At 42.9% G+C, this 12,775-nt stretch overlaps 1 protein-coding gene across 1 annotated transcript in view; it reads right to left on the reverse strand.

Moving 5' to 3' along the window:
• Nucleotides 1-78: 78 nt before the first annotated feature.
• XPO4 (exportin 4) overlaps nucleotides 79-12,775 on the reverse strand; it is a 104,619-nt gene continuing 91,922 nt past the window's right edge. Inside the window, exons 16-23 of the mRNA XM_018572013.1 lie at nucleotides 9,935-10,109; nucleotides 8,870-9,163; nucleotides 7,154-7,334; nucleotides 6,724-6,842; nucleotides 6,486-6,616; nucleotides 4,286-4,403; nucleotides 4,123-4,215; nucleotides 79-704 (exon numbers count right to left, since the gene is read on the reverse strand). Coding sequence (XP_018427515.1) covers nucleotides 507-704; nucleotides 4,123-4,215; nucleotides 4,286-4,403; nucleotides 6,486-6,616; nucleotides 6,724-6,842; nucleotides 7,154-7,334; nucleotides 8,870-9,163; nucleotides 9,935-10,109 — 1,309 coding nt within the window. The 3' untranslated portion in view covers nucleotides 79-506. The remainder of the gene's footprint in view (nucleotides 705-4,122; nucleotides 4,216-4,285; nucleotides 4,404-6,485; nucleotides 6,617-6,723; nucleotides 6,843-7,153; nucleotides 7,335-8,869; nucleotides 9,164-9,934; nucleotides 10,110-12,775) is intronic.

A 12,775-nucleotide genomic window follows, 5' to 3' on the forward strand; every position in this document is an offset into this window, starting at 1 on the left:
ATTTGGTGTATCCGTTTAGAGGCAGGGGGGAAAAATGGGGAAGAGAGCAAGGACAGAGGGGGGGGGGAAATACAGGAGCGGTAGGGTAGGAAAAGTTGCATTTAGACACCAATTTATGTTTGTGTCAATTGCACATTCAATCTAACTTTTTTCCTTTAAAAAAGAAAAAAAAAAAGTTATCTAAAAATCATTCATCAGGCAAAGCACACTTCTGACCATGTTGGGAGAGGAAAGGCACTGCAAAGAATAATTGTGCCCATTATCTGTTTGCAGGCATATGGAAATTCCTTTTAGAAAAATAAGTCTACCCATTCATCCGTTTAAGCACAACACTGTGCTGCGTGTATAGTCATATAGCTGATGCATCTTTAAGCCCCCCTCCCTCATTACACTTAAATAATGTTTTTGAAAACACCCAGAGATGCATATGGGGACAGGTCAGGAGGGAGTCAGACCAACATCAGCAATTTCAGTGCATTTGTAGAGAACAATTTGAGTTCTGCTTCTCATTTAACACAGAGGAGCCCCCCCACGTTGGCCATGAACTCTTCTAAGCTCTTCAGGAAGGACATCTTCTGTTTTCGGTCCAGGGTGGGAGGAGTGCTGCTTGCTGTAAGCTTGTTGAAGGCATCAGCTAACCGCTGGTAGATGACAGGATCCTGCTGGCTAGATAATAGTGTTTCAACTAACTCGGCATACTCTGCCTACAGGGGCAAAGAAAAACAGGAATGAGAGAGGCAAGATCAATTTATTGTGCAAAGCAAGAATGTGTCCAACTTTCTGCATCTATGGGGAACTTCATATACAAGTACCAGAAAAAGCTAAAGATGAACAATGGTAAAAGGTATGCGTCATGTCCAACCAAAGCCTTTCTAAGTTTTGGGTAGAGTGGAGAAGGGTTAGTTAAGTTTTGACTGCTATCTTGGACTCATTACAGAGATTTCCCATAATTTACTGTATGGTTACAAGTTTCACTAGACAGGAAGTGAGGATAATTTGCTGCAGGGTCATTGACAGAAATATAAAAATATATTTTTGCAGAGTAGGGGGAAGGCTAGAACTCCCATTCTGCTTTTGGTTGCCATCTGTGTCTCAATTGCAGATTTTCCCCTCACTTCTTGCCTAGTGAAACCATCGTCACCGACGTTAAATGTATCTAATGGAGCCCCGTGTGTATGTATGAAACAGTGCTAGCTGCACTCCAATACATAAAATTCATACCTCAAAACAAATCACAAAATCCTAATTATTACAATGCTAATTACACAGTAACTATAAAAAAAGTCCATGCACGATCTGTGCAGCTAACAGTATGTAAAACCATGGACCTTTCAATTGAATCCTCTTCCCTAATTTGCCATACAAACACCTCCACCAATCCCCCTGTAGTCAGGCACTCACCAGAATATAGACCTTACAAATAGAAGATTATTGAAGATTATTGATACATATCCAATGTTCCTCCTGTAGCCAAAGTGGCTGCTTTGGTCACTGTAGTATCACTGTAGGATTTTGTAATGATTTGATGTATTGCTTGGAGGGTAACCTGCGCTGTTTTAATCACACACAATGAATGCACTTGATTATGCAGAAACCAAAGTGTGGGTGTTAGAATTATATATCTTTATGGGGATATAGCCAAGTTTGTATCTTTGGCTTTATAACAGAAAGAGGTGCACTGAATTAGGATCGATTCATTTTATGTAAAGCTAATATTTTAAAGGGAGTTGGCCTTTTCAAATGGAATGCATAGTGTTTTGCTCTTTTGCTTTCCTTTTTTTTCAGCATTTTGCCAAATAAGAAATATCGCAAAATAATGTCATCTTTACATTTTCAGCCAGTAGGTGGAGCTCCGAGTGGCCCTCAACTGCTCAGGTCAAAAAGTCTGCCAACACATCTCAAAAGCTCAAGCATAGACAAAACTGAAAGGATTTCGAGATGTCTCTCACCCCCCAACTCCTGTTTAGAGGGGGTCATGTGACGTTTCAATTAGAGCTAAACTGGTTGCATGTTTACTGTATGCCACCAGTGACATGGGTGTGCAACTCGTATGAAATATTTCAGAGAAAACATTTTTTTACAAAAAAAAAAAAATCCAGTTTAAAAAAATTCATTAAAATAAAGCCAAAGGCAAGATAGTTTTCCTTGAGAATAACCCGAGAGGACTTTCTAAATATATCTCATTTGCCAAGTTCCTTAAATAGCAAAAATATAAATAGTTCAGAGATTGGTTTCCGTTGGCTGGAGCTCCTCCTTAAGAAGCTTCACACCGTTGCAGAACTGGATATGATAAAAGGGCAGCAGGTTACTGGGTTAAATGCTACTAAGCAAATATAGAAACATATCTGTAGCTGCGTTTAGTGGTCTGATTTAGATGAACACTATCGCTGTCTGCTCACTTTTCCATCAGCACAAAGCTATGCAGACTATTTAAGTCCCATTAACACAAGTGGAAAAAATCCTCCAACTTTTGTAAGCCAAACTCCATGAAGTTTAACGGTCCAAGAAGCCAAAATAGAAGCGAACCCCATAGGATAGAACTGGAAACATTTACAGAAGATATTTCTTGCTGGGGCCTTTACAAAAGAGCAACTCATTTCTACCTTGTCTATAAACACCAGAGTTTATAAGCATTGAACATGTTATTTTTAACATTGAGGTTGCACAAATATACCAATAATAAAATAGCTACTAAAGTGGAACAATGTGCAAAATAAAAAAGACATGGTGAAGTCTGTTGCAAGCATTAATATGACTTAGTTTTGATTTTCTGTCCCGTTTGATGGATTTAAGCTTTTGTTTGTCTTTCACTTCAAGTCCATGTCCTACATAGTAAACTAGAGCTGCAGCTAACGATTATTTTCAAAATCGATTAGTTAGCCGATTATTAAGTTCGATTAATCGGTATGCAGTATACCGCGAGCAGATGCCACAGCTGAGGCGGATCCCGACAATTATGCAGGGATCCGCCCAGCTGCGTGACTGACAGCTGGCTCTGCCTATCTAGGAGGCAGAGCCAGCTGTACCCACCCCCTCCCCCATCCGTTCTGCCAGTCAGCGCTGGCGGATCGGAGCGGGGAGGGGGGAATCCAGCCCCTCCCGTCACGGCAGAGAGCCGTGACAGGATCGAGAGGTGAGCGAACGCCGGTATGTGTTCGCTCACTTCCCGATCTACTGAGCCGACCTGTGACAGTCTCATTGTCACAGGTCGGCTAGAACTATGAGGTGAGTGAAAAGCACATAGTTCTCCTTTAACTTATGCTTACAGTTGAAGCGCAGCCTAAAAATTTGTTACGTTGTTCTGTGGAGAATGCCGACCCAGTCAAATTCGCCGACCTCACCATCTGCGCTTGCGCACACACCGGGATGAACGAGAAAACAGCCATTTATTTACAAAGCATGTATTTCTAATTGTGACAGTTCATAATATGCCATCCATGGCTGTAAATGATGGATGGCATTGTATGCACATTCACAATTAACATCAGCAGCATTCACCTTATTATGTAAAGGACTCTATATTCTTTATATTTATGTGGGTTTCCTCCAGGTGCTCCAGGCTCCCGCATACCCCAAATTGCAACTAAAGCTTAATAGTTTAATGTGGAACTGTAGTGGCAAACAGGCAAGCATGGTAACATTTCAAGACACAAGGCCACTCATCAGATAACGAATAGTGTCAAGAGTAAATGCTATCAAGCAATGTTAATGGTCCAATGTCCTCTATAAAGCTCTGCAAATAATAAAAAGGTACTATATAAAGTGGACCTACCATTTGATATTTTTTTCATGTTAAGTGCACGCCAATGTAGTAGTGTAATGATGGATTCACACCTTTACCCTGCATTACCACCATACGTGCCCTGTTGCCATTCATTTTTAACACACCACAGTGAAAGTGAGTTTTATCGCACAATGCACAGATGTATCTGAAACATCTGATTGTTGTTGTATGCTGTATTAAAAAACCTCCCAAAAAACAAAGTAACTACAGCTAACTATGCTTTATCTCCGAGAAAGGGTTAAACATGGTTTCATCAGACAGATTGCCTTTATGTTATGAGGTCTGTTGTGTTTTATTCCACAGAAAAAAAGTATCAAATGGTGTGCAGACATACATACCTGGTTCAAGCACACCAATGTGTAAAATGCTTCTCCTGCTGCCGTAGTCATTTCCGTATTGTGTTTTTGCAAAACAAGCATGTCAAAGACCAGCTGAAAAAAAGAGGGAACGGGTAAGCATCTGCCTTTTATTTTGTAATGAAAATAAATCATCAGATCTCACCTTTAGAAAGTGCCGTGTTGCTACCAGCAGTGGAGAGTCTGTGTCCTGGGCCTTTGCACACTGCTCAGCCAATGGGGTTAATGCTTCCAGGCAGAGTTGGGACACTTCTGAGCTCATCCTTATTTACGTAGAGTTAAAGTGTACATAAACCTTATAAGTGACATTGCATTCATTCTATCCTTTAATAGTAAACAGTCAATGACCTTCTGTATATCTTGTCCCTGTAGTCCCTTTTGCTAATTCTGCAGTTTCCCTGTCTCCCCATCTAGCGCTGACCACGTAAAGCACTGAAACAGATCTTTTTGTACTCACCCTAAAATCCTTTTCTTGGAGGGCACAGGAAGTCTTTCACCTTTGTGTTATTCTGATGCCTACAGAAGGATAGTACATTTGTAGAAAAAAAAAAACCTGTAGACCAGCCCAGGATAAACCCCTCCTCCTACCAGGATGGAATTTATGGAACAAGATGTGTATATGCATCATGAGTAAAAGCCCAAGGAGCACTCAAAGACCAAGTAGATTGCTCCTTGACAGGAAAGAATGGAACCTTATCCGTGTGACCACAAGCTTGAATGAAAGTCTAAATTGCCTAGAGATGGTAGAATAAAAAAAAGCTGGTACACACTAACGCGGACTATACGGGTTGACAAAAGAAAATCAGTCTTTCTGAAAGGCTTGGCTGAGAGATGGACTCGCAGCTCAAACCACATACAGACAATAGGGCTGGGCAGAGGGATAGAAGAACCAAACCCTGGTCGAGGCGAAGGACAGAAACTACCCTAGGTATGAAGAAAATGGAAAACCGGAAATGATTCCCTGCAGGACAATAATTCAGACAGTCATCTTGCAGAGGAGATGGCTACATTGAATACAACCTGGGGGTGAGAGCAGAGATAGCAATGCCTCCAAAGGGTTTAAATGACAGCTTCCAAAGCACATGGAAAACCAGATTCAGATCCCAAAAGAGTCATAGGGGAACTAATAGGGGAAGCTACATGGGAGATCCCCCTGTACAAAGGCCTTGCTCAGGACGTGAGGCCAAAAGTCTCTGAAACATGGAGGAAAGGGCAGAAACCTTGCCCTTAATAGTGCTAAGAACCATACCCTGGACAGATTCAGCTGCAGGAGGTAGAGGATTAATTCAATTGAAAACTACTAGGGTGGAAACCTATTTTAATAGTATTACATTGCGCACTGTTATTATCAGGCTGAAGGCTTACTCTGTGAATAAAGCCTCCAGCTTTCATGTGATCACATTATTGGCAACCACTCTGATTGGTTACATATTGTCAGTGACGGTCCAGTATGACAGCTGTGTACAGTGTCAGCTGCTAGCTTTCAAAGAGAGGACATAGATTACCCTATTCTCAGCATGATGCATTATGCAGGGGAATATTAAAGTGGAACTCCAGTTAATTAAAAAAAATAATTAGCCCCCCAAATAATTAAAAGATCTACTTTCCCTACATGCATTCCAGCTCTGTCATCAGCTTCCTCGTTGGTCCTGTGCCAGCAGTCCTGTGAGCCCAGCCTGTCAATGTACATGCCCCCAGGGGACGCATTTTCATGCAGGCTGGGCTAACAGTACTCCAGGACTGGGCGGCATTCACACCATGAGGGGGTGGGAAAAGTCTGGCGGTGCGCTTTAATCTACAGAATGCAGACAGAGGCTCACCTTGGTGCACTTTAGTTCTCAGCAATATAGCTTACTCAGGCCAGAGCATTAGAGTTTGTGTAAAGAAATCAGGCTAAAAGTATCTTGTTCAACAGACAATATCAGTGATAATCCTTACGTTTTAATTACAACACTGAAAGAGGAATTTTCAGACATAGTTTTTAACACCAACATGCATAACAAAGCTTCACCCTTCTTCTCTAAAAGGTAATTCGATCAGCTGTCATTGATGTGTAAAGGCAGTACAATACTTATTGAGGGGAATGAACCAAGACTGGAGCAAACAGAATCTGGAGCTGCTGTGCATGACAAATCAGCTTCTTTAGGCTTCATCTTCAAATCTTAACTGAACAAGCTGATGAAAGAAGCTGATTGGTTGCTATGCACAGCTCCTGGAGCAGAATGTGTCTGCTCCAGTTTTAGTAAATTTCTCAGGGTCTCTTTAATAAGTGCATGCCTTCTAAATAAGTGCATTTCATCAATAGGAGCCACTACAGTTCCTTAAGGTTCAAATGGAAAGGATACGAAGTCATCCCAAGCTCTAAAGAATACATCAGGCTCTTGAATAGGTCTTCAGGGAGTTGTGGAATCTTCTCAGGAAAAATCTCACATATAAATGTAATTAGCTTGTAGTACTGATTGCAAAGTGATGGAAACTAGGAGGAAAAAGAAAATTAAATAAGTGTTACAATCACCTATTCAATTCACAAATGAAAGGTAAGGAAGGCACACATCTAAAACCAGCTACGAATAAAAGACAAACCTTTAGCAGATCTTGTGACATTAATGGCAGCACAATGTTGACCCCGTATAAAACTACATCTGCCGCTGAAACCGGTCGGTTAGTTGCTTGTCCCTGCTCGTGTGGTCGAAAAACTTCATCTAAAACAGTGAAAGAATGAAGCAATGGGCATTTTATCCCCAAACATTTTATAGTGAAGGGTTCTAGCTCTGCATGTTCAATATGATCGGATTTTCTTTTCTATAATCATTCCCAGAACAGTTAATTCAATTCACTTGTTCAGTGAAGAGTGTTCCTTGTCAAAAGACTTTCCAGATGAAGCTTCACCAACATGCACACAAAAAATACAGAGCTCGGACAGCAAGGCTTGTATAACTGGTAAGATAAAACATATCTTAAAATAAACCTGCCCCTATTTAAAAAAAAAAGCCCAATAGCCTACAGAACATACCTGTGTCACTAAAGTCTATAAACTCCTTTGACAACAAATTGGTAAGAAGTTCCATTATGAGCAAGAGATCCTGGTACTGATCCTCCTCTGCAGTAACGTCAATGCGTTTCCTACCCAGATTGTTCTTGGAATACACCTGAAGCAGAGTCAGGCATGCTTCATAGAGATTCATGGCTTTGGACTGGAGGAAGATTAGAAAATATGTTTAGTGAGAAATAACCAGACATTTAGATGCAACATGCACACTAGCTATTAATGCAGTTAAGCTGCACAAAACTAGTTTGGTCCTGGCTCAGAAAGAGTCATTTCTCTCAAATTATCTTCTCCTCTTGTCATCCTATAAACACACTACTTAAGGAACCTTACATAAACGGTCTCAGTTGTTGGACATTCTACCTGAAATCTCTGCAACTAGAGCTTCTCTGCTCCAGCTCTATGACTAGGCTCATTAAAATTAAAAGGAAAGCAGCTCTGTTAATGTTTACCAAGACGGTAATAAATGTGGAGGTTCCATCCCCACACTACCCATATTTGCATCACTTCCATTAAAAACGCCTGAGATGAACTTATATCTTCTTCTTTCAAAACATTTAGTGACTACTATTCTACTTTATATAACCTGGTGGAGATGGAGCTTCCCCCTGATAAAAGGCAAGCACTTGACTTTCCTTTCACAGATGAGTGACCCATGGCAAAGATCTGATCTACTGCATAATGCCTTGTGATCCCCCCACCCCCCCCAGCCCTTCAATTTTATTGTTCTGTAAACGCTGTTTATTTCTGCTTAAAATCCAATAAAATCAGACTGAGCAAAAAAACTCTACTATAATGTGTTTTTGTGTCTTTCCTGGCAGAAGTGAGGGTAAATCTCCTGTTCATCAAAATCATGGTTGAGGCTCTAATTCTTGTCCACTCTTATCCAAAACAAAATAAAATATTTTGACTGGGATTAGGATTTTAGCTTTGGACAGAGTGGGTTTTATCCTCAATTTCTGTCATCCAGCACTGGGACAGGAGGTAAGAAGAGTATATTAATAGAGACGCTCATTGCAACACATATATTTCTCATTTAGAATGAGAAAGTGTTACAGCTAAGATAGCAGGGTTTTAAATTAAACAGTGTACCGAATCTAAAAAAGGATGCTAGCTGACAGGAAGAAAAGTCAGAGTGGTTACCTCAGCAGTATGTTGATACTGCTTTATCGGCAGGCCATCTAATCAGGTTTAATGTGAACAAAAGCAGTCATGTTCCATAGGTATGCACAGATCCAATGCACAAGGTGTGTAGACTGCACATATTACAAGAGTTGCACATGCCTTAATACGTGTTTCTCCATCTTTTTCAGTCACTTTAAAAGTATGAAAAAATCTCAAGGCACCTCAGTCTAAAATGTAAATGTAAAAAAATGACACATGGTCCCTACAAAATCCATACTGCACCCTTACCTGAGATAAAGGGGTCTGGTATGGATTTTAAGGCTGACCCTTTGCAGAACACAAAAAGAGTCCCTCTTTCACATCACAAACTGCCCTTCACACAGATCTTATGAATGAATCCCACTCTCCCTGGATTAGCGTAATTTGTTTTCAAGGTGCTGGCGGCTGGCCCATCTACTGGAAAGGGATTTTGCTGTGTAAATATGTCAAGGCACCCCTGAGGGATCCAGAAGGCAGCCTGGCTGGAAAGCTGCTTTAATGTGATTTCATTTCACTTACCTCTCCAAGGTAACAAATCTGTTTATGTGCAACTTCTACAAAAACTTCTATAATTAGGTTCACAGTCTCTGGGGTATTCTTGTAGACTTCCATTAGCCCAATACAGTTAGTTAAAAAGTCCATAAGGAAATTGAAGAGGATTGCAACATTGTCAATTTGAGTGGCCTCTGCAATGCCACACAGGGCCTCCAGCGTGGCTGTGATCTCCTGCTTCACCTCCTCTTCTTGGCAAATCTGCTGGAAGTTTTCTTGATTTATCACATTCAAAAACCTCTGTTGAAGAGGTTGGAGCACCTGTTAGACAAACAATATGCGGTCAGTTTCTCCGGCTTATAGGCAGTATTTCTATACAATGTCATCTTTTAGCAACATTTTAGTTTTATTTATAATGTGCATAAAGCTTTTTTTCCTTCTGTTCTGTGAGTCTAGAGTTTCTTTTATGTTCGTAACATTTTGTTTTTGTGTCCTTCATAATTCCAAATGATTTTCAAAAGCAACTGTAAACATTCAAGGGGAATGTTTGCTTTCTTGTGTTCAGAACTATAAAAATAAAAATCACAAAAATAACTCTTCATTCTTTCAGCTAGGTAAACATGGAAAGGGCATATAAATATTCTTTGTTTACTTCCAGCAAGAAAATGGAAATCCAGGTGCTTTTTTACAAATTTATTTGATCATGCAGAGTTATGTTCCATACCTCATGGGCTGCCCCTCAGTGTTCAAAAGGCAAGTAAAAAAATAAATGGGGAGAGTTGTATGAGGGGTGAGTAAGGGGGATTCATGTATCCCAGTGTGCCCGAGAAGATAATAAAAGGTATGTGCAAGCATTTCATTTAGGCTCACGCTGCACAAATCTTTATAATGAAAAACAAATTGGTGTGGGAAGGTGGGAGTGAAAGATTTGTGCTTTTTTAGTGATGCAGTCTGCTGCAATGCAAAGATGTACATCGCAATCAGAAATAGAAATTTGTCTTGTAGTTTCCTGCAGTAATATGTTCTTTACCAAGGAGATGCACACATATTATGTGCCCTGACACTTACACACTACCTGCTATGCCCTCTCACCTCGGTCCAGTACTGTTGTTTGGTTTCCGAGTCCATGTGAGCAAATCCTCCCAGTACCAGAGCTTTCATGAGCGTCCTCTGCACAGAGCTGGACAGGAAGTGAAGGGGAGGACTCCTCCGCGCAAACTGCTTCGCCAAATTCCACCAATTTTCACACTGTATTACCAAATTAGCCCTGCAAAGTAGAAGGCCAGAATCAGAAAAAAAGAGACAGCTATGGGATGATGCCAAGCAGGATAGGGAAAGATAATACAGTAAATATTTGCAGTGAGATGCCTTCACTAATGTTCCTGGCCCTGCCCAATCTCGAGGTGGGGTGCCACTCTTTACAACAGGAGTCTTAACACTCTTGCTACATTTTCTGTAAATTAAAAAACCCAACAGGTAGATTCATACCTGTTCATAATGGGCATGGCGGTTGGATGAAACTAGAAAAGCTCAGGTTACAAAATCTAACACTTAACATTTAAACCATTTTAGGTGAATGTCAGACGCCCCTGCTGACACGCTATAGATCCTGTAGAGGCTTCAGCAGTGAGAAATCCCAGTTAGATTTATTTGTTCTTATTCTTTTACATAGGTGCAATGGGGACACAGTTACATAGGGAAGGGTTTAAACCTGATCAGGTTTTATTGTTGTCTGTGAACCTGCTGGAGAGATACACCCTATTTGCTTTGGTGACCATCATCATTGGGGCAGAAACTGACAGAAAAGCCTCCATTTTACAGCTGTCATTGGAACAGGAGGTAAGGGGAAATCGCTGAATGGGGACAACTCTTTTTGTGACACCTAAAAGGTGGTTTCTCCTCTCCTTGAGGGATTTACTCTCAATTCCTGTTGTGTCTGCAGGACATTTTGGCATTTTAAATGCATGTGAAACTGCAATATGAATTACAACACCTGTACCATTAAGAGTCAATAGCACTCGAATCGTATGAAGAAAAAATAGGATTTTGGATACTCTAAGTAAAATCCTTTTCTCTCTGTTCATTGAAGGACACAGGTAACAGATCGGAGATCATGTACTGTAGGTAATATCGCCACCTGCAGGAGAAGGACGCTAGGCACAAAACTAAAGACCAATTACAGCCTAGGGGCGGCCCCTGCTGGTGGCCAAACCCCCCACCTGCTGACAAGTCTCCAGTTAGTAACAAGCAGTAAAGGAGTACACACCCACACAGAGGGGCGGGCCCTGTGTCCCTCAATGAACGAAGAGAAAAGGATTTTATGGTGAGTACCAAAATCCTATTTTCTCTCCCGTTCATTGAAGGACACAGGGAACAGATCGGAGATCATGTACTGTAGGGACGTCACAGAGCAGTACCAAAAAAGAGGGGTGGGTCAACAGAAACAACAAACCCAACGAAACAAAAAAATCCCCTCAAACGGCCGCCCGCAACACTTTGCGCCCCAAACCAGCATCCGCAGACGCCAAAACATCCACCTTATAAAACTTGACAAAGCTGTGGACAGAAGACCAAGCCGCGGCCTTACAGACCTGAGAAACGGAGGCACCATGACGAAAAGCCCAAGATGCCCTAACAGCCCTTGTAGAATGGGCCGTAACAGAAAAAGGAGGCTCACGCCCCTTAATAGCATACGCCTGAGAGACCGTGTCGCGAATCCATCGAGAGATGGTGGCCGACGAGGCAGCCTGGCCCTTCCGAGGGCCATCTGCAACGACAAACAGGGAATCCGATTCCCGAAACGCAGCCGTAGCACTCAGGTAAACCCGGATGGCGCGGACCACGTCCAGACAGTGCAGTGCCCTCTCCTTCCTGTGGACAGGCTTCGGACACAAGGAAGGCAGGACAATGTCCTCATTGAGATGGAAAGCCGAAACCACCTTCGGCAAGAAAGACGGCCGAGGCCGCAGAACCACCTTGTCCCGATGCAGGACCAGCAACGGGGACGAGCAAGAGAGAGCCGCCAATTCCGAAACCCTGCGGATCGAGGTGACCGCCACCAAAAAGGCCACTTTTTGAGAGAGAGTCAGAATCGGAATGTCCCGCAGAGGCTCAAAGGGAGATTCCTGCAACACTGAGAGCACCAGATTCAAATCCCACGGCGGCAACGGGGAGCGAACAGGGGGAACGATACGTGTAACCCCCTGCACAAAAGTGCGAACGAAAGCGTTGGAAGCTATCGGCCGTTGAAAAAGGACCGCCAAGGCCGAAATCTGGCCCTTGATCGTACTCAAGGCCAAACCCTGATCCACACCCCGCTGTAAAAAGGCGAGGATCCTGGCAACTGAAAACAAACGAGGCGGAAATCCTACCGACTCACACCAGGCAAAATAAGCCTTCCAAGTTCGATAGTAAATCCGTCGGGACACAGGCTTGCGAGCCCGCAACATCGTAGAAATAACCGCATCCGAGAGACCACGATCCCTCAACACCTGGCTCTCAACAGCCACGCCGTCAAAGCCAACGACGGTAAAGACGGATGGAACACCGGACCCTGAGATAGAAGATCTGGACGGAGCGGCAGGCGCCCGGGGACGTCCGCCACTAACCGAACCACATCTGCGTACCACGCCCTCCTCACCTTCCACCGCGACCCTGCAAAGAAGACGCGACAACAGATACAGTGGAGGGAACGCGTAAATCAGACCGTAGCAATCCCACGGCGCCACCGCATCCGTCCAAGGATCCTGGCCCCGAACCGATCGACCCGCCGATTGAGGCGAGACGCCAGGAGATCCACGGCCGGGAACCCCCAGCGAAGGCAGAGCTGGTGAAACACCTCCGGATGTAGCATCCATTCTCCCGGGTCCACCGACTGGCGACTGAGATAGTCGGCCTGCCAATTGTCCACGCCCGGAATGTACACGGCGGAGA

This window comes from Nanorana parkeri, unplaced genomic scaffold (assembly GCF_000935625.1).
Source record: "Nanorana parkeri isolate BGI_ZX_2015 unplaced genomic scaffold, ASM93562v1 scaffold1901, whole genome shotgun sequence".
NCBI lineage: Eukaryota > Metazoa > Chordata > Amphibia > Anura > Dicroglossidae > Nanorana > Nanorana parkeri.